Source organism: Aphelocoma coerulescens, chromosome 24 (assembly GCF_041296385.1).
Source record: "Aphelocoma coerulescens isolate FSJ_1873_10779 chromosome 24, UR_Acoe_1.0, whole genome shotgun sequence".
NCBI classification, from domain to species: Eukaryota; Metazoa; Chordata; class Aves; order Passeriformes; family Corvidae; genus Aphelocoma; species Aphelocoma coerulescens.
In genome coordinates, this window is record NC_091037.1 from 2,665,274 (window position 1) to 2,692,420 (window position 27,147).

Genomic DNA, 27,147 nt, shown 5'->3' on the forward strand with positions numbered 1-27,147 from the left:
AGAGATCTTCGTGAGCAGCACTTGTTGGGGTCAGATTTTATTTATTTTTCACGCTTCTAGGCAGGCAGAAGGCAAGACAAAAGTTTTGCAAGCCTCCTCAGAAATGTTTTCTGTTCTGGGGCAAGAGGTTTCTAAGGCAGCTCATAAAAGCTGAGGAATCTGTTAAAACAAGGCACCTTTTTCTGTGTGTGAACAGGAGGAGCAGTGAAATAGTGGCTGAGCAAGATGAGAACAGCTTGGGGGGTGTTGCTTAAACCTGAGGGAGGAACCAGTGGGGTACCAGCAGCTCCACGAGGAAAGCTTTGTGCAGGGATGGAAAACTGTCTGCAAAGGAGACTGTGGGATTGCTGGAGCCGTGCCTGTGCACAGGAGGCTGCCAACTCCACTTTGTCCCCTCAGGGCAGCCACTAATGCTGTCCTGGGTTCCCTGAGAGGGAAAATGGGGGACGGGGAGAGATGAAAGAAGGTATAAAACCTGTGAGGAGGTAATGGAGCAGTTGATGGGATCCCCATAATAACTTCATTTACGGGCTGGAGCTTGCCAGGACAAATTGTGCTGGTAACACACAGGGAGTTTTGTGTTTGTCCTGGTGCCTCTGGAAGGTTTGGTTTGCTCATGGATGTGGGGCTTGGTTGTGATGAAGGAGGAGGAAAATGTAGTGAGGAGCAGATTGTAGAGGCCCAGAATGGTTTGGGTTGGAAAGGAACTTAAAACTCATCTCATTCCATGGGCAGGGACACCTTCCTGAGGATAAACCAGGATCATTTCCATGCTGGTCACAGGGAGTGGCTGCTGGGCAGGACAGAGCTGGCAGTGCCCAGCTGCGGTGAATTAGCAGGGATTGGATTGTTCAGAGAGGGAGGAATGGAGCCAGGGTGCTGTAAATCAGTAGATCTGAGGTAAATCAGGTGTAAAATGGCAGCAGGTGTAAACATGAACGGGAGAACTCCTCCTCATCCTCCTCCTCCTTCCCCCCCCAATTCCCCTCCCTGCCCCGGGCATTACCGAGGCAGGAACCCCAGTGGGCAGAGGGACCTGATGGATGCAGCAGGGATTTTTGCCACGCTCAGCCTGTCCAGAAACCAAACCTGAGGAAGAGCTGGGATATCAGGCAGGTGAGTTTTGTCTTCTGTGCCTGCTGGGAGGGCCTAATTATCCCTCAAATACTCAGATGGTCTACCCCTGGGGGTCAAAGCACCACAGCTGATATGCAGAGGATGGGTGCCCAGTGGGGAAGCCGACCTTCCTAAGGCTCAGGAAATAAGAGCTCAACATCTTCCAATGGGCTCAATTTATTTGGATATTTCATTAAATCCACCCAAAAGAGACTATTTTAGGAAATAAATATGTGGGCAATAAATAGCTGTGGGATAAGGGGCAGAGTTCAGTGCTGGCTTTCCTAGTTAAGCTGCAGAAAACAGAAGTGTAATGGCCGAGTGCTGATGGGAGTGTAGATACGTGATTATGTGAGGGCTCCTCACACTGAGGCTGGGCTTATTTATTATCTTTAATGATTTGGAGGTGGAAATGGATCAGAGCTGGGTTAGGGAGAGTGAACATGCTCACAGAAAGGGGTTGCTTTTGCGAGAATTGAGAGGGAAAGCTGCTGGGTTGGAGCGTGAGGCGGCTCGGCCACCGCAGCAGCAGTTGGTGTAACTCAGATTTGAGCATGTGAAAAAACCCGGAAGATCTGAGTGAATCCTTCCCTGATAACAGAGCCTGGGTGATTCTGTGGGATTCTAGCAGGAGAACATGCAGGGACACGAGGAACTGGTCTGGTTTGTGTGCAGCTGAGGAGGTCCTGGGGCTGTGTGGACGAGCTGCAGGTGCCGAGGAGCCCCAGGAGATGCTCTGCTGGGGCAAACAGTGCTCTCTCCATGTCTGTGTGGTTCAGAGGGGGCTCTGCAGTGACATCTGCTCTTCCCAAAGCCTCCCAGGCCAGGGATTTGCTGCTGCTGGAGCAGGGGCTGTGGGTGTCTGGACTGTGCCAGCATCCCGCTGGATTTGCTGCCTTGGAATCAATCGAGGGGAACTTTGCTGAGTCCTGACCTCCTGGTGGGACCATCTCCTGCATTTTCCAAGGGGATAGATGATGGATCAGGGATGAAGGAGCCAAGACACACTGTCCATCTCCAGGGGTGATTTTTTCCCCCCAGATCCATGGCACCTCCAACCCTTGGGGCTGTTCCGTGTTTGAAGCGCAGCCTTTGCAGAGCCCGTGGTCCCTCAGTGCTGGGAGAGGGTTGGAGACCCCAGAGGGTTCTGTTCCTGCTGGATTGTGCCTCCCTGAGCCAGCTCTCATCCAGATAACAACATTTATTCCCTGCACCCTTCACACGGGAGCAGTTCTGTAGTGCAATCCCCACACAGTGCCTCACCTGCCGAGCCATCCAGCACTGGGGGATTTGCAGCTCTGCTGAGATCTCCTGACTTGAAAGTCTGCAGAATTTATTTGCATCCTTCACGAGGGAGACAGCCAGGCACAGGGTTGGTTGTTTTTTTTTTTTTGGTTTTTTCCTGTTCCTCCCTCCCTCTTCCCCACTGGCTTTTGAGTTTGTTTATTTGGTGAGCTCAGCAGCAGCACAGTGATGTGGAAATAAAGCAAAGGAGCTTCCTCTTGGCCTCCCTGCATATGCATAAATGGGAGACATAGATCATGCTGGCAATCCCCAGCCAGGCTCCAGCTAATGGAAATTCTCCTGTGACCTTACAAACCCCTCTTTGCCAGGGTTTATAATGAGTCTGCAAAAACCCGTTCGGGGCACAAACAAGTCATCTGAGGTCTCAGACCCTGTGAGCACGAAGTCATAATAATAACACTAATTTCCCACCCACTCAGGCATGTGCTCAGCTCCTTAAAGAGCTTGCTATTTTTAAAAAGCAGTTTTTTTACCTTTCTGGGAACTGTTACGATATCTGTGTCGGGGAAGAGGAGAACAACTGGTGGGGAACAGCTCTCCCTGTGCTGTGTGACACCAGTTCCGCCTGGGAGCATCCCTGGGTCCTCGCCTGGCTCTTGCTGGAGCAGTTTTTCGTCGTGAACCTCGCAGCCTGATGAGCTGTGTGATCACACCTCAGCTGCTTCAGCAGAAAATCAACTTTCCCTGCGTCTCTCTGTGCCCTCTCCCCCCCCCTCCTACAGCTGAGTCTGAGAGCAAAGATAATCTGTGCCCCCCCAGGAGGGGATGGGTTCCTGAACACCCCTTGTTCAGCCTTGACCTTTGTGTGAACCTTCTGCTGCAAACCACAGCGTTTTGAGTTGGATGACAGGAGCTGATGCATTTGGAAGGAGTGCGTGGGGTTTTGATGCTGAAGGTTTGGTTGATGGCTCTCTGTCCCTGCTCAGAGACACGGGGACTGCAAGGGCTCCCTGTCACTGATGTTGGAGTCTGTGTGGGATTCACGCCGGGCAGCTTTCCCTTTGCAGGCTGTGATGAAGCAGCAAATTGCTGCTGTGTCTGAGAGAGCCGCTCTAAACGTGGCCTGGCTTGGGGGAAGTGGCTGAGCCAGGGGCTGTAAACTCAGTTCATTGCAACTGATGCCTTTTCCTGGTCTTAAAATCAAGAGTCACACACGGTTAGAAGGGGAAAAGGGATTTTACCTTGGGATTTATTTTAAGGATCCTTAGGTGTACACATCCAGGTCATGTGCATCGAGATGTACCCTGCTGAGTCTCTGTGTTCCCCCTCCAACATTGGGTATAACATTAGAGGTGTTACTAATTAGCAGATCTATCAAAGATTCCCCAATGAGAGGCTCAAGTGAGCCCCCCTCCCCAAGGAACCTTCCCCTGGATGGTTCTATCTTGGTTTACAGAAAGAGTTCTGGAGAGGACCTTGGGCTCTGGGGCACACTGATCCCTGGCTACGAAGCTTCTAAAATGTTGAGTCTCTCAGCGTGACAAACAAGTCCAAGAATGCAGGCAAAAAGCACTGGGAATACAGAAGTTGTAAAAAGGTATAACAGGGGTATAAAAGAAAAGGCAAAAATCTTCATGGCATCACAACCACTGCTGATCTGCAAACTGTTCCATGTGCCAAAACTGCCTTTTTCACCCCAAAAGAGAGGTTGATTGAAATATCTGTTATTCTGCCCACTCTCATTATGCGTCCTTGCTGGTTTTTTGGTCCACGCTCACTGTTTGCCCTCGCTATTTTCTTGTTTGCTCTCCGCTTATTTCCCGTTTCCTGCCCCACCTCCTGACTGCCGTTCAGGATTGTGTGTGCAGCTCTGAGAGCTATCACATCTCTTTTTAGCCTGGGAAACGTTTGGGGCAGAGCCTGTGCTGATGCTCACGGAGCATCTGGTCCTCTCCAGGTCCCATTCATCACTGTCTCGCAGTTTGCATTATTGTTCACACCGAGGGAAAGTGGGTGTGAAGCTGGAATAATAATGTTTCACACTCGCTTTGCATTGGGTTTGATACCCAACAGCGTTTGAACAGATCACGAAAGGCAGTGAGGAGCAGGGTGCTTGGGAGCTGGAGGCACAGCTGACAAATAACAAGTTAATTACCTTTAGTGAGGAAATGACCACTGTGCTCCGTGTTGTATCCATGACAAACTGAAAATCAGGATGGGATTTCTAAATTCTGCCAGGTTAGAAGGAATCTGCAGGTTGAGGGCAGAAATCAGTGCAACTGAAGTTGGAACTGAAGTTGGTTCCCCCAACTTCAATCTCGTTCTTTCAAATGGAATTCCACCATGGATGGGCAGCAGGGATATTTTCCTGAGCCTGTGGAGTGCTGAAAAATCTCTTTAAACCTAACGTGCCTTGCTCATATCCAAAGGGGTTGGGTGGTTAAATGATGGACATTGATGCAGTTGTTTCAATGGCATAAACACAGAAGGAATTTAATGCTCTATGGAATATCAAGAGTTTGGTGTTTGGGAAACGGGATCTTTTGGCAGCTGGACCTCCCGAGGGTCTCTCAGGAGACGTGGCTATTGGTGATTTGGACTGACATGCCTTTTGTTGTGTTCCTGCTGGGTGTTAAGTAAGATTTAAGTCTCCTCAGTCACTATTTAGGTATTGAAGAACATCGCAGCCACCACAAGTGCAAACAAAACTGTCTGGATGTTTGTTTATGCAACAGATCATTAGAAAGTCTGTAGGAAAAAAATGTTCTTGTCTGTTAGATAATTAATCTGCATTTTAAGAATTGTCTAAAGACATATTTGCAAGCCAGTCCATTGAGCTGCTGCTCATCTAGTCAATAATCCCATATTTAATAGTCCCCGAGAATGTATTTCCATAATGTGCTGAGAACAGTTGAGAAATCTGCATCTTTTTTTGTCTTAAGATGTCAGTGCTCGCACATTTTCTATGACAAATTTTTTTTTCTGACTGTGGGTGAGAAAATCCAGACATATGAACTCCCAACTGGTGGGGCTGGGGGCAGGGAAGAGGGGAAGCTGCTCGGAGCGAACCCCTGGGTGCGGATCCCTCGGAGCGCCGGATGAGTTTGCAGTTTCCATCTGGCGTCTGCGAGCCTGCAACGTGCTGGCAGCACTGCCCAAAACGCTCCTCGGGGCCGGGGGGAGTGGGCACAGGGCCTTTCCTGGTTCCCAAAATCCTGCTGAAGTCAGGGAAGTGGGAGCACGTCTTGGGAAGGAGGCTCTGGTGTGAGCTGCGCCGGACCTGGTGCTGCGCCATGGGAGATGCTCTGGTGGAAATGCCGTGGTCCTGGTGTGGTAGATTCGATCCTGGCAGGAGCAGGGAGAGCCTGGCAGTGCTGGGATTGGGATGCTGGAGCTCATTTGGCTCCCAGGATGGGGCTTTGCTGCAGCAGCACAAAGCCACCAGGACCTGTGGCTGTGTCGGGGCAGTGCCTCCCCTCTTCCAGCCCGGAATTCTGATAGCAGCCATTGGATTTTGGGGTGTCTGCAGCACCTCTGAGCCAAAGTTTTCCATGTTCCCACACGGATGGGTGGGAGGGTGCAGGGTTTAGCCAGTTCCCTGGGTTTATAAAGGGAGTGAGTGCACAGGCAGCCCCTGTGATAATTTACTAATCCACGTTAACGAGAGCGGGGAGTAAAACCCACACTTGGCAAGAGGAAGCCCCGGGAGCCGCCACATCAAGGTGAGAAGCAGGAGCTTAATTTCATTATCTTATCAATAACTGGCTGGTCTTGTGCTGTGCTGTGAATCCTCAGGAGTGCTAATGCTATCTCGGGCTGTCTAAGCAGAGAAATAATGAATACAAGCAGGAAGAGCATTGTGTGCAGCCCTGGTATCTATACCTTAAAAATGATGTTGGCAAACTGGAGGGAGATAAGGGGAGAGCCACAGGGATGTGAGGTCTGTAAAACAGGCTGGAGAGAGACTGAGCCCAATCTGCTGCTTCTCATGAGAGGAGTGATTTGATTGTTGTCCATGAGGACTTAAGCAGGGGAGGAGACTTCTCCTAGGCAAGGGCTCGCAGGCAGGCCGTGCTTCTGTGGCTGGGTGCTCAGGCTGGATAAACCCAGACAAGAAAAAGCCATGTTTTGTTTTTTTGTACAACTTTTTATTTAAGCACAGGAGCAAATTACCCCGGACTTGGTACATTTGCTGTTTTTTAAATTGAAATGATACATCTTGCCAGCGCTCTTTCAGGTCAGCTGCAGGTTTGGAGTGGGAAAAGCTCAGCATGAGTCAGTCACAACTCAAACAAGGTTTTCAAAATGGTCATTATTGCCCTTCACATCTTTCGTTATGTTATGAATGTTTTTTTTTTCTGATGTGGGGCAGAGCGGGGATGGAAAATCCAGCAGGGCTTTGGGCTGTAGTGTGGAAGGGATTGGGTTGCTGACAGCTGAGCCCACGTGTAGGGCTTACCCACTTAAAAAATCCCCTTTTCCCACGGCTTTTGAGACTGGAACAGGCCTATTTGGATGTGTTCAGGGTGGCTGAAGGGTTCTGCTTTCCTCCGACCCATTTTCCTCTCGCTGTCCCATGAGACTCACCAACCTCCCGAGCCTCCTGCACAGGCACACAGGATGCTGCAGCCACAAATCCTCTCTGCCACCACCCGAGAGGTGCTCAGCAGACCCAGGGAGAAAGATTAAGAGGCATCATTACCGTTCGGTGGGTGGTTGGCATGTTAATTAGGGCACGGGGCCGCTCTGGAAGGTTACTTTCCCCTCTTACCTCACCAACCTTAAAGCTGCAGAGCGAGGTGGGAGCGGGGAAGGAGCAGCGGCAAGAAAACGCAGCTGGAAACAACCCCAGCTTCACCAGGGATTGGGACAGGCAGGTTTAGCCAGTGCTGCCTCCCCTCTTCCAGACGGAAAGTGATTCCAGGTGGGCATCCCACAGCCCTGCCCTCTTTCCCCACTTTGACTCAGCTCTTTGCAGAATTGAAGGATATTCCCTTTCAGAGGGTGGTACCTCATCTTTCTCTTTCCCTGCTTGATGCTGGTGCGCTGAAGAAAATTAAATTCGGGCTGTATCAGTACAAAGGAGAGATTGCCATTTGCAAAACCACGTTTCGCTTAAGTTAGTAATATTGTAAGTGTTAATTGAGTGTTCATTGATTGCCTGTCACCACCCTGATGTAATTCTGCTCCTCTCGCCCTACCCCTGATTAAACAGAGCTGCTCTTGCACCAGGAGCCGGCTTGGCTGTTCATTTCTTCCCCCTAGTGATTCCATTTTACCAGCTGGATAATTAGCATCATCTCCTCCTCTTTGGAGCCAGCTCAGCCTGCACACCATCCTTGTTCTCTCCCAAGTACCTCTAATGCTTTAATACTTCAGGGTTTTTAAGTGGCCCTAGACAAGAATTTAGGCAGGGGATGTGTTTGAACTCGGTCCAGGAGCTGTTGTCTGCCTGGATTTAGGGTCTGAGTTCCCCCAGAAATTGCTCTGTTCATTAGAGGTTCTTTGTTGCCGGAGGTTCAATTATGGGAGTGAATGGTGTTTTATGGGAACAGAGGTGGGGAAGGAAAAGCCAAAAGCTTTCTCTGTAATGGTGTCTGTTATGTAAATGGCTCTGTAATCAGGTAATCGCGGACTCTGTCTCATCCTTCCACTGGAGACTTGTCAGGGCCTTTTTGTGTTCCAGGGAAGCTGCTCGGGCTCCCTGCGGGGGCCGGGAGCGTTCAGGTGTGGGAGGTTCCTGTGCAGGACGCACCACGGAGAGCTGGAGCAGGAGGGATGAGCGCAGCACGGGCTCCACGCGTCCTTGAGTCCTCCAAGTCCTCCTCTGACCCAGCCGAGGAGCTGGCAGCACATCCCAGTAATCCCCAGCACCAAACGCGGCTCCTCTCCCACACCCACCCCGTGATCCAACGTGTCCGGAGTAATTGCATTTTCCCTCCAAGAGCGAGGCTCGTGGTGCAGTTCTGCATATTCAATCACTCCTTCCCTGGCAGATCTTGCAGCAGAGCTCTAAGATTTGTGGTGGGGCTTCCCTGGTGTGAAAGATCTTCCTGGTGTGTGTTTGGGGGGCTGGAGCACCTTTGGGAAGATTAATTAACCCTAGGTGAGAAACTGTGATTTAACATTTATATAGGGGGGAGGGAAATTAATATTCCTTCTGCCATGCAGAATCTGTTTAAACTCCTGCCTTCAGCTTGTCTGACTTGGAATCTCCTCTAACTTGTACAAATGAAAGAACAATTTGTTTTAGATGATGAGTTATGAGAATATTGCTCATAGACCCAGAACACGACATTTTCAATCACATCTTTATTGCATTGGTAAGGGAAAAAATGATTTTTAGGATCTTGACATGCTTATCCTTTGGAGACCAAGTCAATTATCATATTATATAAGAATTTACTCCACGGCTCTCTGGTCTCTGGGAGCATCATCATGTCAAGAGGAAAATCCTGCAGGGTTTATTGCAGCTGTTGCAGAGTTGAAAGCATTGCCCAAGTTTCAATCCACAGGTGACCTTCAGGAGTAGGAAAGTGGCTTAAGAAATGTAAATATATACGTTAGACTCGTTTTGTCCATTCAGTTTTTGGCAATGGGCAGCTTTAACCTTGTCTTGAGGGCCACAAGAACCAGAAACTTGTTTTCCATCAGCCTGGTGAGGTGGAGATTCTCTTGCTGGGGACTTTGAGCAACAGGGCAGAAATCCTGAGTTGAATGACCAAATCCTTCTTTATAGCCCTTAGCTGAGGTCACTGATGGAGTCAGTGTGTTCTCAGTTGTCTGCAGGGTCCATCCTGCTGGGAATTGCAGGGGTTGGAGTTGTTCTCTCCGGGCTGGGTTTTTTTGGTGAGGGACACTCTCATTCCTCATTTTTCTCTGCCTGTAAAGCATGGACAAGCCTGTGCTCCTGGAATGTGGCAGATCACCATGGGATGATGCTAGAGGAGCTGGAAATGCTGCTCTGAAGGCAGAACTCGGAGCACTTTTCTCCTTGAGCAGATTTCCAGTCACAAAAATATCCGAGTCCCATTTGCAGGCATCGGTGTTAATGCAGTGCAGCTGCTCTGCTCCATTTGCTTGCATAAATGCAGCTTTTAGAGCTGTCACATATGCTTGATAGAGCCACTACCCCTCACCTGCTCCTTCCTGGAGTGGCAATTCCTGGCAGGGATTGCCGAGACGAGGGAGATGATGGTTGTACCCGTGCATTAGTGCATATGTCAGGGTGAGAAACCCACCATTTCCAAGCTGCTCTGGATGGGTGGAATGCTCCAAATGCACTTATGCAGATGGAATTTCGGGCTGTATTACCTCGGCTCGAGCCCTCCCTGGTTCTGTAGCTTTGTTTACGTGGAGGGTTTTGAGCTGGGTTTTGATTTTGCTGTTATCGAGGTTGTTGTATTTTTATGGTGTTGCATTACTCATTGGTTCCTTTTATTCCTCTCGAGTTTGCCAGCCATGACTAATGAAGAGTTTTGCTGCAGCCTGTTGTGGAGTGGACACTCAAGCTGCTTCAAAGGGATTTTTAGTGTTTTATTTTTCCTTTCCCATGATTTGATGCCGCAGAGTCGGTGCTTTCAGTGGGAAGCTGGGAAGTTGTGCCTCCTTTTTCCCCCCAGACCAGGAGGGGGTGATTTAGGAATTTCAGGAGTTGAGGGGATGATTCAAAAGTTTAAAGCTGCAGTGGTGCTTCAAGGCCAGGTTGGATGTGCTTGCAGCAGCCTGAACTCGTGGAACGTGTCCCAGCCTATGGGATGATTTAAAATCCCTTCCAACCCAAATCTTTTTGTTATTCAGTGCTCTTTCTAATGAGTGCATTCTCTGCTGGAGTGCCATCCCCATGCTGTATCCTGGGAATCCTTGACTGAGGGGGGCTGTGTTTTATGGGGCCACCAGGACTCCTGAGGGATGCCAGGGTGGGAGGAAATGTGCTGCCTTCTCCTGGAGACGTGGCAGGAAGGTTTCCAGCTCATTTTATTTCCATTACTGGCGTGTTTGTGCTTCCATGAACAGCTCCAGTGTGGTGAAGAAATGAATCCTTCCTGGGGAAGGGATGAACTTCTGCTCAAGGGAAGCTCTGAAGCCTTGAACTTGTCAGGGTCTGTGCTGGTGCCACAGTGGGAGGGTCATTGTCCCCTTGGTGTCCCTGCTGTCCCTGTTCCCAGCAGGATGCCCTGTCTGGGATCATTTCTGTTCTCAGTTTAGCCCTGAGTGTTTTGCCAAGGTCACAGGCAGGACCTGCACCTGCGCTGGGGACACTCGAGTTATTTCTGCCTCCTTGCTGCTGTGGTTTTTCTCCCTCTCTGCCTCTCTTGCACAAGGCTTTGTCTTCCACGCCGAGGAGCTCAGCAGCTGACCCAGGCTCTGTCGTGCCATCTGTTTGGTCACATCCCCGTGCCCCCAACTCTGCCTGAGCTGATTCTTCCCTGGCACTGAGCATTTCAGAAATCAGGCAGCCCTGGGAAGGCAACAAAAAAAAAGCCAGGAGGGAAGCTAAGGGTATTTTAAATAAATAATTCTCTCTGGCTCCTACAACACAGCTGGGCAGCTTGCTGAGCTAAATTCAGCTTAAAAAACATCTGTGAAGCTCAGTTTTAGAATGATGGACAAGCTGGGTTCACTGGGATACCCTTTGGGGTCTGGGCGGTGTTGGGAAGAGCAGGTGGATGTTTGACTCCCTCTTCCTTCCACTCCCTCCTCCAAGAACAATGGATCTGTAGGCTCAGAAGGGATGAGTGGCAATTTGGCTTCCTCTGACCCGGTTTTGCCCTTCTTAACTGTGAATAATTGGAGGTGTGGAAACAGGTAGCTTTGGATGAGCAGCTGTGAATTTCTATTAAAAATTTCAAATGCCCTTCCTAAAAAGAAGGAAAAAAAAAAAGACTGTGGAAAACAGATTGAGATGAGTCTTTTTTTAATTAAAGGAAGCTGTTGTCTTGTGTACTTGGGTGTTCCCACGGAGATGACGAGCTGCTGAATTTTAATTCACTGCACATTTTTTTTGTTCACTTTCCTCCAGCTTCTCCTCCTGAACTTTGCCCCATGGGTGGAACCGGTGCTCGCCTTGTTAGAGCATCTAAAACCTCTAATTATTGGGGAAACGGCTGAGAATTATCAAACCAGCTGCTGTGCATGTGCTGCTTTTTTGGTTTTTTGTTTTTTTTTTCCTAAGTGTGGATGCCGCTCCTTAATTTAAACAGCAGGGAGATGTGATTGGTGTGGTACTGGCCTGGCAGAACGAGATGTGCTGGGGTTTCTGTGTTTTCCTGTCATGTTTCCACGCCTGTCCAGGAGAATTGTTCTGTGTTCGGGGTATTGTTATTTTGCAACTGAAATCAAGTTACATGGATTTTATTTTATTTTATTTTTTTTTAATGTGGAGCCGCTGGGAGCAGTTACTCAGTGAATACAAAAAGGCACCAGCCCTAATGATGACAGGGAAAAGTTCTTTATGGGATCTGGGAGCAAAAGGCAGGGAACAAATGGGTGCAGCCTGCGGAGGCACAGGAGGGAATTCATCAGGGGAGCAGGGCTTGCAAATAATTGCATCTGCTTTTGTTAATGTCTCAGGTGATGAGTTGGGAGCTGCTGCCCCATCCTTCCTGGGAGAAGGAGGGAAAAGAAGGTTGGATGGACTAAAGCGAGATAAAGGAGCGACTCCCGGGCTGTAAGGGCGTTATGGAGTGGTCTGGAAGGATGGAAAAGGGGAGGGGAGGGTTCTGATGGAGGCAATCCCTGGATCCCAGCTCTGTGCAGCCAAGCAGGCGGTGGCAGGGTGCCCTGTGTGTGTGGCAGCACCTCTGGCACAGACAGCAGGGAGGAAAGTTTGCTGCCTTATTTCCTTTTCCCACCTTCATCACCCAGGGTGATGAACCCCTGAGTCCCGTGCTCCCTGTGGTGTTGGGCACGGGAAATCCAGGCAGGGCTGGCTGCTCTAGGAGCAGTGGGGGTGTCCCTGTCCCCAGGGATGGCCCCGGGAGGCTGCAGGACAGGCTGAAGTGCTGAGCAGTGGTAAAATTGTCATTAAACAGGAGAATGATGTCAGAGAGGTGCTGAGGGCTCGTTCCTGCCCCTGCTGTGGCGAGGGAGCTCTGGGATGATCCTGTTGGTGTTTGGGCACTGCTGGAGCTGCAGGCAGCGCTGTGTTGGTGGCTCTGCCTTGGTGGCAGAGCCAGCCAAGCCATGGCAGGAGCTGGGTGGTGCCTCCTGTGCTGTCCCAGTGCCTCTGGGGTTGTGGGGATGCTGGGAGGGGTCCAGGGACACACAAAACGCTGCAGGACACACAGCTGGCCCTGCAGTTGGTGTTTGGGGCCAGCCAAGGCTGGAGGCCGCAGCTCTGCCCTGTGTTGGAGCACGCAGTGACCCAGACGGGCTGATGGATCGGGGCACCTTGGCATCAGCAAAGCCGCTCCATTTGTCCCCGGGCGAGATGCAGGCGGCTCCCTTTTCCACACAGCGCTCGTTTCCTGCTCTGGGGTGGACAGAGAGGGAAACCCGTGTGTAAGGAGGGCTTGGGAGCAGGGCTGTTGCTCCCCAGTTTGCAGGTGTCAGGTTGTGCCCCTCGCTGGTTGTGGTTACTGGGAGAGCTTTGCTCGTTTTCCATTTGCTTCCCATTTTGCTTTCCATTTGCGTGTTCCCGTTTTTTCCCCCCATTCCATTCCTCTGTTTAACACCTCGTTTGTGTGGCCTTGGCCCTGGCTGGTGGTTGCCAGGTCCCAGCACAGCTCTGGCAGGGCACGGCTTCCCTCTCCTCTGCTTTCCCAAGGCCGCCGGGCGATGTTTCAAAGGTGGGAGCTCTCATCTGCAGTTTGGGCACAAAAACCACCTTTGAACTGTGGCGTCTCTGAAGGTAATTAACGTGTCTGAAACAGAAACTGCTGCTTTGGGTGCCCAGATCTGGGTGCTGGGGTCTCTGTGCAAGGGAAAAATCAGGGCTTTAGAGATTTGGCTGTCCCTGTTAAATTTTGGTTGCCAGTTTGGGATTCTGACCCGCAGAGCTCCTGTTTGTGCTGAGCCATCTGAAAAGGTCTGGCTGGCGATTCAGCAGCAGCAAATTCCCGAGCTGGGCTTGCATAGGGCAGCTCAGATAAGCTGGGCCATCAGTTCTGTGCTGTAATGTTTGATTTATTAAGGCCTGGAAATCTGAACACAAGCCCCCAGGAATCAAAGAGAAACAATCTCCAAAGAAAGAGAGAGAATGAACTCCTCTCAACAGCAGAAATTGCAGCAAGAAAAATTGAGGCTGGACATCGGGAAATGTTGTTGAACAGTAAAAATAGTGAAGAGCTAAAATAGATTGCTAAGGGAGTTTGCAGAGGATCTGTCACTGGAGGTTTTAAAGAACAGATTAGACAAATGGCTCGGAAGGATTGAGCTTGTTGGACGGACGGCAGGACTAACAGAGCTCTTCATTTACTGCCGGCTTCCCACGGTTCCTCCATCAGTGTCACAGCGGCACTGCCCCGTGCCAGCCTTTCTCCCCACACAGACAGCACTAAACTCAACCTCTGCCTGGTTCTGGGGCTGGCAGAGCCCTGAGGACGGGGAATTTGGGGGTTCCTGGCTCTTTCTGAGTGCTTTGTTTCAGCCTTGTGGCCACCGAGCAGCCTGTGCCACTGTTGACAATAATGCACAGATTCAGATTTAATTCGTAGCTCTGCCATCTGACCTCAGGAAAGTCATCTGAAGCTCCTGATCACTGGTCAGGCTTTCAGCAACAAGTAGAGGTCTCCTTGCTGGGGATTGAGATGAATTTTTTTGGCCTTTTTTAGTTCATGGTTGATTAGAGATAGTGGTAATTATAGAATAACAGTGGTTTGGGTTGGAAGGGACCTTAAAGCTCGTCCAGTGCCATCCCTGCCATGGGCAGGGACACCTTCTACTGTCCCAGGTTGGTCCAAGCCCCATCCAGCCTGGCCTTGGACACTTCCAGGGAACCACAGAAGGTCCCAGAAGCCACAGCTTCTCTGGGCATCCTGTGCCAGGGCCTCCCCACCCTCACAGGGAAGGATTTTTTGGGAGTGGCTCTGCTCCCTGTGATGTGCAGTCCATCCTTCCCGAGCAGATTTATGTAAATTGAGATGGGTGTTATGTGAAAACGTCATTATCTCAAGGCTCTCAGGGCTCTGGAAGGCAAAAAAGAAAAGAAAAAGGAGAAGAATTTTGGAAAATTAAATATTTCTGACTAGGGTATGCTAAATCTTCTTCTGTTTAGGAAGGTGAGAAATTAAAATTGCAAAGCAGGCGGCGAGGGAGCGAGTCGCTGTGCGTGGCAGGGTTGGCTGGGTCTCCTGACTTCACAGAGGCTGTGAGAGGGAATCAGCAGAGAGACAGAGCTCCCTCATATGCAGAGAAGTCTCAAAACCCTGTGTGTGACAGGGCTGTGGCTTCGTTTGCATGTGCAGGATAACAGCGACTCTCACCACGCAGTGCTGGGCCTGTGTCTGGAGTTATTTGGCTGGGGAGTGTTTTTCCCTGGCCTCTGTAGTGCTGTGATAGGAGAGTGCTGAGAAATCGGGGGGAGCCCTATATTTGTGTCCTTTCACTGGCTGTTTCCATCTGCAAAAACCTCTCCAAAGCTGAACTGGGCAGTGAGCTGAGTGGTAGGTTACAGATGAAAAAGCAATTTATAAATCTATAAACGTGGGGAGAGGGAAAGGAGGGGAGAAGCAGCAGTCGCCTGGTGGTCTGCAGAGCTCGGGGCTCAGCTGTGATGGGCAAACTTCAGCCTTGAAGCAGGAAAATCAGGGGGTGTTTTATTTCATCTGCAGAGAGTGCATTCTCTGTCTGACAGGGCTGCCTTGGCACTCTGGGTGTACAAAGCACAAATTATATTCTCCCCGTGGAAGAAAACCACTTCTGTTCAGCCAGCCCTTGCTGGCTGCCTGAGACCAGGTTTGGCTGGGTCAGGCAGGAGACACGGCCGGGGTTCATTTCAGACTGGAGCACACCCCAACACAGGGATGGGGCTGACACAGGAACCTGTCACAGGGACCTGTCAAACCTCCTTGTTGCCCTTGTGCTGAGTGTCCAGGCCCTCAGATGTGGGAGAACCTTGGGAAAAACTGGGTGACGGGCTGGATAGTGACTGCAGCGAGGCACAGACAGGTCGGAGACTGGTCTGAGATGGGAAGCTCTGGCTGGAGAAGGGTGGCAAAGTGGGAGTTGGAATCCCAGTTTCACAGGGGGATGCAGAGGCCGGTTCACAGTTGTTTGAAGCACCTCCAGAAGATGCCAGGAGTGATTCCTCATCTCCAGAGGCCTCTCCCTTTTCTCTTTTGGGAGCTCTGTGGGCTGAGCTTGCCCTGCAAAAGGACCAGGGACCCTTTCCTGGTGTCCCCAGCCCTCCTGAGCACGATGGCAGCGGGTGCCAGGCAGCAGCCCCTGCCCTCCCCTGAAGCACGGCCCTGGCAGCTCCGGTGCCTCGGTTACTCTGGCAACAAACTGCAGGCAGACAGCACCAAGCAGCTGAATTCAGCCCCTTGTTCCAGCACAAAAATGCTCTCATTGAAGGCGAGCCCGAGCAAAGCCCTCCTGCTGAACGACTCGGGCATCCACAGGGACACTGAGGAGTTGGGGAGTGTGGGAGGAGCTGTCCCACAGAGCTGTGTCCCCATCAGGGCCACCAGGCCACGTCCCTCGTGTTGGGCAGTGTCTGATCCCCAGGGACGTGGGGAAGAGAGGAAGATGTGGGGAGGTGACGGTGCAAGAGAGGCTGGGGATGGGTAGAGGGGGAGCTGCTGGGAGGGGTGGGCCAGGGACACCCACCAGCAGTGTCATGGTGACAGGGCCACACGTCACCAGGAGATGGGAATTCTGCCCTCATCCCAGCAGCAAAAAGCAATCCTCGCAGAGCTCTCCTCCCTCTCTGCTTGTTTGTCAGCTCGCAAAGGTAACAAAAGCATCCGTGGCACCCGGGATGTGCTGCTGCTCCGGGATCCAGCGAGCTGCCCAGAATGATAATTGGGTGCTTTTTCATTTTTTTAAGGAGCTAACAGGCTACTGCACAAAGTAATTAACTGGACAGATGGATACAGCAGAATTTGTAAACGTCGACAGCAACAATAAGGCTTTTTTTTTTTTAAAGGCCTTGTGTCAGCAGAAGGGCTCCAGGTTGGGGCTGGCTTTCAGGGAAGCAGCTAAAATAAATGAGACTTTAAAAAATTAATAATCTTCGTGGCTGCAGATGATGCAGGTGTCTGGTGGTGGCAGTGATGACGGCCAAGAGATGGGGGAGCAAAAAGGCCAGGATTTCTGTGTAGCTGCTTGTGTGTATATATTCATTTTACCCATGCAGAGCATCCCCTCTTTGTGCATATAAAGGGGAATTTACTCACCAAGAGTGTGAGAGGACTGTAAAAAAAATTAGCTTGTTGCAGCAGCAAATCCAATCCAGGTGGTTTTTAGGTTGTTACCTGTACTCTGGGACTGCCAGATTTATTTCAACTTGTCTGCAGTGGGGGATTCAAATGCTCCTTTTTCTGCAGCCTGGCAGTGTTTGGTTCAAGAGGGAAGATGTGTGGTGCTTTCCTCATGTTTTCTCAGCAGTCCTTTCAAATGCCAGGCCTTTGCTGTGTAACACATCAGCTTTTCAGTCCTTCTCTTTGCTGGTGGATTGGGGGGTGGGTTCTTCCCTGCGTGTGCAGGAGGTGCTGGTCACTCCTGGTGGATGGCCTCTCCATGAGGTGCCACAGGCAGATAAAACGCAGAGCAGAGAGCAAGGGAAGCAGCTCACGCACGATCATGGAATAGTTTGGGATGGAGGGATCTTAAAGCTCATCCAGTGCCACCCCCTGCCGTGGGCAGGGACATGTTCCACTATCCCAGTGTGCCCCAACCTGGCCTTGGGCACTTGCAGGGATCCAGGGGCAGCCGCAGCTTCTCTGGGAAATCCATTCCAGGGTCTCCCCACCCTCACAGGGAGCAGCTTTTTTCCTAACACTTCATCTCAACCTCCTCCCTGTCAGTATAAAACTGACATTTGTTCCCCTGTCCTGTCATCAGGTGCCCTTGTAAATAGTTTCTGTCCAAGACAGGCTTGCCTGGGCCCCTCTGGGCCGTGCTGCGTGGTGTAATTAGTCTGACTTCAGCAGGAGTGAAGTGCTGGTGTTGATTTATCACCGGTTATTGGCTCGGGGCTGATATTGGTCTGCTCAGCAAGGCTTGGAGGATGTTGTCCTCCAGCATCAGCCTCCCAGGAGACGTCTTCACAGTGAGGCGAGCAGCCCATTCTGCCTGTCAGCTCCGTGTATATCACCCGAGCCCCATCCCTCACAGCAGCGCTGCGCTCACGGGCAAGGACACTTGTTGCACGCCTGTCCCTGCCAGTGCAACAGGTTTTTGGGGTTGGTGGCAGCTCCAGCCCCGTTCCCACTCGCTGGTTGTTGTGGCTCGGCTGGGGATGGAGCATCCCGGTGCCAGGGCGGCCTTGCCTTAGGCCCAGAGGGACTGGCTTGTTTTTGTGGGTGCTGTTTGCTTGTTTGTTTGTTTTTAGCAGCGCGAAGGTGCCCTCGTTAGGGCTGGGATGTGCGCTGTGTGCCCTGGGGGCTCGGGAACATCACAGCGAGCACAGAGCGGCTGCCAAGGTTTTGAAGCTGCACCCAAGGAGAGCATCCCTCTCATCATCTCCAGGCTCTTCCTTTAATTAGCAGGCAGGAATTGGGACGAGTTGTACCAACTGCAGGAGTGGGGGCATATGGGGAAGGGAGCTGCAGGAGAATTGGCGCTGTACGAGTGTGGCTGGGTTGATTACGGGGAGAGGGGAAGGCGAGAGGCGTCTCTGGAATCCCAAACGACCCTGCCTGGCTGGAACAGCCTCCCCCTGGCACTGGGAGTGCAGAGCCTCGGAGAGATCCAGCCTTGTCAGGAAAACAAGGAGCAGCAGTGGGGGAACCATGCCTAAATCATGCTTGGCTTAATCAAGTTAACTGTTTTATGGGATTGTGATTAGGGCTTTCAATACATCGATAGCAGAGGCGCCTCCGCTGTGGTTTGTGCTTCTGGTTTCCTTTCCCTCCTCCTCATTGCATCGTCCTGCTCTCCCTTCCCTGACAGTGAATTTTTATTTATTCTTTTTAATGAGTTGCAATGGAAAAGGTTTGGGGCTCAATATTTGCAATAGGAAGGAAAAAAAGTCTTTAAGGGACCAAGAGCAGCCTCTAAAAAAGTCTTTAAGGGACCAAGATTTCCTTTGGATGCAGCAGTTTGAATTCTTGGTGAAGCTTTGTTTCTTTCCCCTGCCTTGCTGTGGAACTGGAGAACCTTATTCTGCTCTGAAATTGTGCTGTCTGCACTGGTTTTGGGGATGAATTGAGAGTTTTGCTTCCTTTCCACTTTGCTTAGCTCAAGCTGCTGCTTGCAATGTGTTGGGCTGATGTGGCAGGGACCACATCCCTGCAGCAGTGTTAGGATTCCTCCTGGCCCTGTCACAGGGTTTTGGCTGGGATCTCCTGGATGAGGGGGATCTCTGTTGGGATCTCCTGGATGAGGGGGATCTCTGTTGGGATCTCCTGGCCCTCCACTCTGCAGCTGAGCCTCCGTGTGAGCCATGAATTCATCTTTTCCCACATAATGCAGCCTCTGCCTGCAGACCTGGCTGCTCCAAGATATCCTTGAGTTCAAAGTCATTCAGATTGGGCACTCTCGGGGACAATGGGAGAATCAAAAACGAGAAGTGAAATTATTATGCAGTCAGGATATTTTATTTTATTCTGGAGGACAGAAATTTTTCTCATGCTGGAGGTGGCAAAGGCCAGGCATAATTCTCCCTCAGGACAAGTTAATCTGCTTTTCCTTGCAGCTTGGTCCAAATCTTTTGGTTTAGGGCACGAGATCTAGGACTGGCCATGCCAGAATTTAATCCTGTGGAGCAATTATGGCCCACCAGATTTGACAGAAACAGGAAAGGGAAGGATCTTGCAATCTTTTGGTGGCTCTAAACCCAGCTTTGGAACTGTGGTGTGGATGAATTGCCTCCAGTCACACCAGCTGCTTGTTGTTCTTTTATGGGAAAAGCCCCCAGACAATTTTTGGGGTGGTTTTGCTGGGAAAAAAGCAAGATGTTGTGAACAGGGGAAGTCCTGTTTATCCATAGGCAGAGGGACTGCTGGGAGCACAAACCCCAGTGCTGAATCCCTGGGATTTGTGAGCTCCGTGGCGAAGTGTTCAGGTCACTGATTCGCGAGATAAAAGACTCCTGACTCGAGCAGAACAAGCTCTGCTACAAATTGCTTTAGCTCATTACGCTTGGGTAATTAATAGATGCTCTCCCCAGTCTCCTGGAGCCCCGAGCTGCCAGGCAGGGAGCAGGGACAGGTTGGGAGCCTGTTTGCTGCCCATGGGTGACAAACCCGGGCACAGCGCTGTCCCTGCTGCTGCAGGAGAAATCTGGAGGCACTGCCTCGCTCCTGGCAGTGCCAGCCTGAGCTGAAATCCTCCTGGAGCTGCAGGAAGGGGACATCAGCCTGGGCTGCTGTGCTCCAGAGCAGCTGGAGCAGGGAAAGGGCGACTGGCAGGGCAATATTTGGGGTGGGGAAGGGAAGCAGAGGTCAGAGACACACGCTCATCATCCTGCAAGGACCAGACTTTTTCTTGCTGTTCTGTTTGCCGCACCTTTTGCCAGGATGACAAAGGAATAGGAATATCCCAAGGATGACATAGAAATCCGTGGAATAAACCTCGCTCTGAGCCCACTGGCTCCTTTTTTGGGTGTAAACGTGTCAGATGTGCAGCCAGGAAGGGGCATCCGGGCAGAGGAGGGAGGCTCCCAGCAGTTGTTACAGGAAACTCCTCCGAGGCACTCAAGTGGAAGGGAAAGCAGGGACATTTTCCATGTAAAAAGACATGAATGGCACAATCAGCTGGAGCACTGGCTCGTGCCAGCAGGGTGGGAGCACTGCTGAGTCCCTGAATCCAGGCACTTGTCTTGGAGGCCATGGGAACACCTGCACTGGGGAGAGGAGGCGAAGGCAGGGCGTGCTCCTGCTGTTCGCTCCCTCATCTGGGTTCCTGACCCAGCCGGAGCAGCCTGGCTCATCCCCTCTGCCTCGGGCTCTCTGTGGGCTTAAATAAACCTGTGGGAGGTGGAGGAGGCTCCGAAATAGCAAAAATACAGACGTGGAAAAATAGTTGCAGTTTTGGAGGTGAAAAAGCAAAGCTCTCATTATTCCTTCTCACAGTCTCCTTTCCCTTCTGCTCTTTTTTCCTTTTTTTTTTTTTTTGCCTTTGGTAAGAGCTGTTTTCTCCAGTAACCCTTAATAAAGGAGACAAGAAATTGAATGTGTTACTGGAGGGGTTTGTGGGAAAAATTGGAAACTTCTTGGTGAGGGGGCTGAATTGCAAAAATTACCAATTTTTGGAAGAGGGCCATTCGTTTGACAAAAACTGTTTGAGAAATTCTCCCCAGCTCTTGCTCTAATGTGTTTTGGCCACCATCCTGTGTAATCACAGTTCATTATTTCTGAAGCACGGATGCTGCCTCATCTGAAATATCCCTCATGTGAGGGAAGGATGATGCCTCAGGCAGCAGCACGGGCCTGCTCCCTCCCTCTGACCCTGCTGGCAAGGTGATAGCTCTGCTGTACCCTGGACATGCTGGCATGTATCCACGTAATCCCATGGATAACACATGGCTTTGCCTCCTAGAGGTTGGGCTTTGCAAGGTTCCAGGGTCACAGGAATGGTTTCAAAGCCCCTTGGCCGTGTCTGGATCGTGGGGTGGCAGGGTGTGGGGTGGCCAGAGCAGCCCCTTTTGCTGCTGTCCCCTCCCTCTGTACCCCACTCCCAGCTGGAAGTGTGGATTCTTCGACTTCCACTTCTGAGCAGGGCCAGGGCACAGGGAAAATGCAGATTTCCTTTAACTCTGGGTACTGGGTTGAGTCTGCAGCTTAAAGCTCCTTCTGTTCCTTCTCCTTGGAGGGGACAGGAGCATTTTGCAAATGTTCTGAGGTCCCAGTGACAGCAGCACGATCCCAGCATGGCTCTGTTTGGTTCTTTACCTCTCCTGCCTCCCCCCTCCCCTCAGCCTCCGCTCCTCCCTGAGCACCTGCCTTTTATCCAATTTAATTTTCACACCTCCTCCTGCCGCTGCTGTCCTTGCCAGTTATCTCTGTGCTTCTGCAGTGGGTGTCTTTCCTTTATTGGAGTGATTGCCTTCAAGGTTTCCATCCCATCCCAAACTGGCTTCCATAAACCTGGTGGATCTGGTCCCAGCTTCCTTCTGTCCTGGGGCAAAACACTTCAGATTCCCACCAGGACAGGTCTAAAGCACAAGGGCAGCTGTGACTTTGTGTTGGTTTGGATATAAACCAGTCCCTTTGTTGGCTGTACGATATCACCGCCCCAGCAGGGTGGAGAGAGTGGAATGTTCCTCCTCTGGGGTTTTCCTTAGGGTTCTCCTGGACATGAGCACCTCCTCTTGGTGTCAGTGCCCACCTCCCTGTGACTTCAGTGTGGTTCCACTCCAAATTCACCCATCTGCTTTTAGCCAGGCTCATCCTCCTGGCTCCTGCCAGCCTTGCAGAGCCACAGCAGCAGCTGGAGAACAAGTCATCAGCAGCTCTGGCCCTGCCAGCACCACAAGTGCTAATGAAGTCTCAGCTGAAGGGTCAGGCAATTCCACTTCTCTGTCCCTGAAAACAGAGCCAGAATCTCCTGGGCTCTGTGGCCTCGAAGGCTGAATTTGGCCTTGTGATGTTTGTGACTCATGGCCCAAAAAGAACAAGGCCCAGCTGCCATCTGAGCCTGCAGGGTGGGCAGGAGAGGAGAGACAGAAGGATGTGCTCTTAACCAGAAACTGGGGCTCACAGGATGCTGGTGCCACCCTGCTGGGAGTGCCCAGCAAGGTTTGGGCAGCTTTGGTTTGAAAGTGCCACAAACTTCCAAGGCCAAGCCGCCAGCAATGGTGGGAGCACCTCTGGATGACAGAGAAAAAAATACCAGGGAGAAAAAGGAAGAGGGTTGGAAAAGCTGTTGTAAGCTTTGGGTTTATGTCTCATGGTCTGATTTGACTGGTAATAATTTCCTGAAGCTGAGGCTGTGTTGCCTGTGGCAGGAGTTGGTGAGGGATGTCCCTGTCCTTATCTCGACCCACCTTCCCCCCGGGGTGCTCAGGAAGGCTCAGCTGGAGGTTGACAATGAGCAGGGTGCTCCCCACTGGATGTGGGATGTGTTCCCTTTCATTTTAGTGCCCAGTGCCACCCTAGATGGGATCTAATAATTTGTACAGGGCTCTGCCTTGACTCCAAAGAGGATTTTTCCAGCTCAGCTGGAATTGGAAGTGTTGGCACTGAAATGCGAAGTGCAGGACCTCATAACCATTGATGCCGAGCTACAGGTGTAGGACAGAGGAAGGAAAGACTCAAAATATGGGAATTATGGGCCGATACCATAATTTAAAACAGATAACTGCATCCCCTGGGTATTTCTTCAAATATTATTCTTCCTCTGTAGATAAAATCTAGCATTTCCATGAGATAATGAGATCTGGCCATCACTCAGAGGTGCCTTGCTGGCCATGACCAGGAACACCAGGACAGGTCCCTGCTCAGCCCCAGTCTCTGTGTGAGTGTGTCTGCAGCCCTGTGCTGATTTATTCGACACGGGATGAAATCTGAGATGATTATGAAGGACCTTCATCAAAAAGACAGAGATTATCCTAACTGGGAGGAAGGAAAGATGGTGCCTGCACAGCTGGGCCTGCACTGGGAGCTGGCAATGCCCTTTCCAGCTGAGGAAGCTGGGAAAGGGGAAAATTGCCATCTTTCCTTTTTTTTTTTTTTTCTTCTTGCTAGGATGAAAAGACAACAAAGTATGAATGGTCATAATTTAGTGGGCTCCTGGGTAAATTTGTATTTCATTCCGATTATTGAGTGCATTCCCTAATTGCAGCAATAAAAAGGAATAGTCCATCTTCTAAATGCAAGCGGTAGCGCTGATTGTTATTTAATTACGCGATTCCAGTGGTCGAGGGGTGAGCCTGGAATTACAATTGCATCTTGTATTATTTCACTGAGATTGCTGAATTAATTAGGAGAACAATGGGATCCTTCATTGTTGACATCTTAAGGACTTGTGACAATAACTTTAAAACCCAGTGAATAATAGAAGGCCTCTGCCATGGGGTTTTCTCCTGAAAAAAGAGAGAAATGGGGGAGCTGGAGTCCCCCCATCCCCTGTTTCCCCTTCTTTCCCCCTCCACTGCCCTTCCCTGTTCTGTAACTTTTTCATTCAGGAAAGAAAAGGTAATTTCAAGTCAAACTCCAGTTGCTGATCTGGGGGTTAATTCCTGAGTATCATGGAAAAACAGCCCGTGGTGTTCATTGCCACCCGGTGTAATTGAAACCCAGAGTAGGTATTTATGGGGCTTATCAGACTTTTAGGGACTTGGGAGTATAAAAGCATAAATGAATAGAAAGTTGTAAGTTCTTGTGCTTCAGGATATGACCTAAGCTCTGCTTAATGAGAACTGAGCAGAGACTTACGCCCAGGATAAGCTCTCTCTGCTCTGCTTTTGCATTTCCTTTTCAAATACTTGGTGCTGGCTGAGCCCAGGGAGACCAATGGAAAATCCCAAGGGAGTTTTGGGAAGGGTTGTGCTCACCTCAATGATCTGCTGGCCCCTCACCCCAGGAGGTGCTGCCTTTCCAGGCATCTCACTGGGATGGTTTTGCACAGAAATCAGGAAATTGCCGTGCTCTCTTCTCATTGCTGTGCTGGCTCAAGGTGGTTTGCATCCACGTGGGAATATTGGTGGAGGAAATGAGGTCTTGCCCTCTCCTGCCACCATCCAGACACGCTGCTTGGGAATGCAGGATGACAAAAAGGGCATTTTCTTTAGGGCTGATAATGCCCCCCAAAAATTGTTCCTGAGGGGAACAGCAGAAATATTTAAGAAGTGAGGAAGTTGTGGGTGGGTGATGCTGAACCAGAGATGGAAAATGGTGTGAGAGGGGAAATATTCAGATATTCAGGGTGGACATTTGTCTTCATCTACTTAAAACCAAGCAGAAATCCACCTCCAGCACCCCTGATAGTGGCAGGCAAGAGGCATTGATTGAGGTTTCACTCTGAAAGCGTTGCCTTTATTGTTTTTCTCTTCTCTTTTTTTAAAGTTTTATTGAAAATGTGTTTTATATAATGGCCTTTGTTGTGATGTGGCTTTCATTGTAGCTGAGTGTTTGTGGGGTTATTACAGCCTTGCAGTGGAGGAAAACACAAAACAGGTTCTCTCAAAAGCCTTGGGGGGAGGCATGATTATGTTAAAATAATCATCTTCCCTGACCAAACTTGGCTTTCTCTTTCCTGGGTGCTCTGCAGAGAGTTGTTCCTTTTTTTGTCTACGTCTTTGTATTGTCAGGATTAATTTTTCAGAGGGAGAAATCTCCATAAGCCGAGTGGTGCCCACTCCTTCCTTTTTAGGAGCAGGAGGTTGGATTTTAATTTCCCCCCCTCTTCTCTGCAGAAATTCTGTGGCTTGAATCTACTCCACTGCTCACTTTCTTCCCTTTCAACCTCTGATTTCCTCTCTCTTTTTGTGTGAGTTTTCTGAGCTGATTGGAAGTACTTTGAGATGCTTTTTGAGGTTCTTTCCTCCCGGATTTGTGGGAATGAGGTGCTTTTTGAGGTCCTTTCCTCCTGGATTTGTGGGAATGAGGTGCTTTTTGAGGTTCTTTCCTCCCGGATTTGTGGGAATGAGGTGCTTTTTGAGGTCCTTTGCTCCCGGATTTGTGGGAATTGGCAGGGCCATCACAGATGGAGGGGATTTCATGAAAAGGGCTCAGGCAGAAATGCATCCCCTGCTTTCCCAACTCCCTCTCTCCATCTCCCGCATCCCTCACTCCTCTCTTTAGGTCTGGCTTAGCTCTCCGGCTCCCCAATCATCCCAGGGGCTGTATTTCACCTGCCTGCAAGACCTTTTGAGTCTGGCTGGGCTTCAGCTGAGCTTTTAGCCAGGCATGAGTAACTGCCTGTGCCTCAGCACAGCCAGCAGCTTAATGAGGGAGAGCTGTGCCAGGGCCTGAGCCCCAGGGAATGGGGCAGGTTCTGCAGGATTTGGGAGCTGGGGGGGTGAATCTGTGGGCTGGGGATGACGGGATGATGTTGGGGGGTAGAAATCCATGTGTGGGTTCCGTAGGGAAGGACAGGGAAGGGCTGAGCAATGGGGGGAATCTTGGGAGTCTTTGGAAGGGTGGGATGGAGAGGAAATCACTCAAGAGCCAGGGCGGGGTTTGGGCAGACCCGTCCCTGTCAGGTGTGGATGTTCAAGCGCTCCAAGCCGTGTCTGCTGCAGCAGAAGGAAGAAGCTTTTGGCATCAATTTCTTCTCTTCACCCCAAATCAGCTGAAGTACAGGGCAGGGGAGTTTGCAGGATCTGCTCTTTGCAGTCTGGCTTCCTCCCTTCTCTTGTCCTTCACTTCCCAACCCATTTTATTCCCTTTGCTTCTACTTGTGCCTGACAAGCAAATATCTCCTCTCCCTCTCTGCAAGAACCTTTTCTTCCTTTGCTGCCTGATTTTCCCCTTCTCCAGAACATCTCTAATCTCTTTTCCTGCACTGATAACTGAAATGAGTTTTTTTCCCCAGCCAGCAGCAGCTTGGCTTGGACAGGGCTGAAGGGCAGGCTCTGATTGACAGGGGATCTCTGGGATTTTGTGGCTCTGGTGATGCATTTCCCTCTTTTCCCCCTCCCTTCCCATTGGGAATTTGCCACCTGCAGGAGAAAGGGCAACCAGGCTTCATTGCCGGAGTGCAGAGGGTGAGGAGGAGGAGATAGGGAGCTGATAAGGGCGTGGGTGAGATCAGCCTGACTGGGCTCTGGTGGTCAGGAGTCCTTCAGCCAGGAGCTGTGGAGAGCAGGAAACCCCAGGGGAGAGTGAGGAGAAGCAGAGAGGTGAAGGAAAGAGAGCAGCAAGGAGGAGGGGGAAAAAAATAAAGAATGGCACCCTGGAGATCTGGAAAAGAGCCAGAAAGAACAGGGTACAAAATACCAGGGAACTGACAGTTAATTTACAGTCTCCAGGGAGAGAAAGGGAAAAGAAAAGGGGGGAAAAAAATGTCTTTGTTGAGAAGAAGCAAGTGATAGAAAAGAGAGTGGATGGTGGTGTGGAATATGTGGCATCCTCCTGACTCCTGGGGTTCCTCCTCTTCCTGCTGCAGCAGTCCTCGGTGTCCTGGTCAATGCAAATTCCATCTTCCCGAGGATCTGAGGGAAACCCTTGGCCAGGAGCTTTCCCCTGGTACGGCAGGTTCTGAGTTAGCCAAAAGCCATGGGAGAAATACCAGAGCTGAGCAAGGGCTGCTCACAGTGTCAGGCTGGGATCTGGGGAATCTGGGCTTGGCACAGATTGGATTTGGCGAGGTCATATCCCCGCAGTGGGCACCTGAGAGCCCAGGTGGGGCAGTGGTTTCTTGTTTCTGTGTCTGCTTTTGCCCCAGGGAGGACAGAGCTTTGTCCTCTGCTCTGGCTTAAACTTTGTACTAAGTTTTCCTGGATTTGCTGAGCGTTCCCAAATGCACCCCAGGGGCTGCTCCTTGAGGAAACGCTGCTGGATGTGCTTGCTCACTCCAGAGCTGAGCTTGGCTTTCTACCTGGCCATTGATCGAGCTCGGGTTTGGAGGGATAAAGCGGATTTTGCATCCAGAAATGGAAAACCTCGTGTTCCTCCTGAAGGTGACACACATCCCAAGGAACTTAAAGGTGTGCTGAAGGGGAAGAGAAGAGCCACTATAAAAAATCCTGGGTTTTGTCCTTTGAGCTCAGGGTTCCCTCCAGCTCTGAGCTGGAGC

The 27,147-nt window shown here is 50.7% G+C and overlaps 1 protein-coding gene across 2 annotated transcripts in view; it reads left to right on the forward strand.

Moving 5' to 3' along the window:
* Nucleotides 1-989: 989 nt before the first annotated feature.
* Nucleotides 990-27,147, forward strand: part of GRIK4 (glutamate ionotropic receptor kainate type subunit 4) — a 175,421-nt gene continuing 149,263 nt past the window's right edge. For both annotated transcript variants that reach the window (XR_011146575.1, XM_068994692.1), the window contains exon 1: nucleotides 990-1,116. Coding sequence is in view for 1 of the 2 variants with exons in the window: in XM_068994692.1 (XP_068850793.1) it covers nucleotides 1,044-1,116 (73 nt within the window). In the remaining variant the exon portion in view is untranslated. The remainder of the gene's footprint in view (nucleotides 1,117-27,147) is intronic.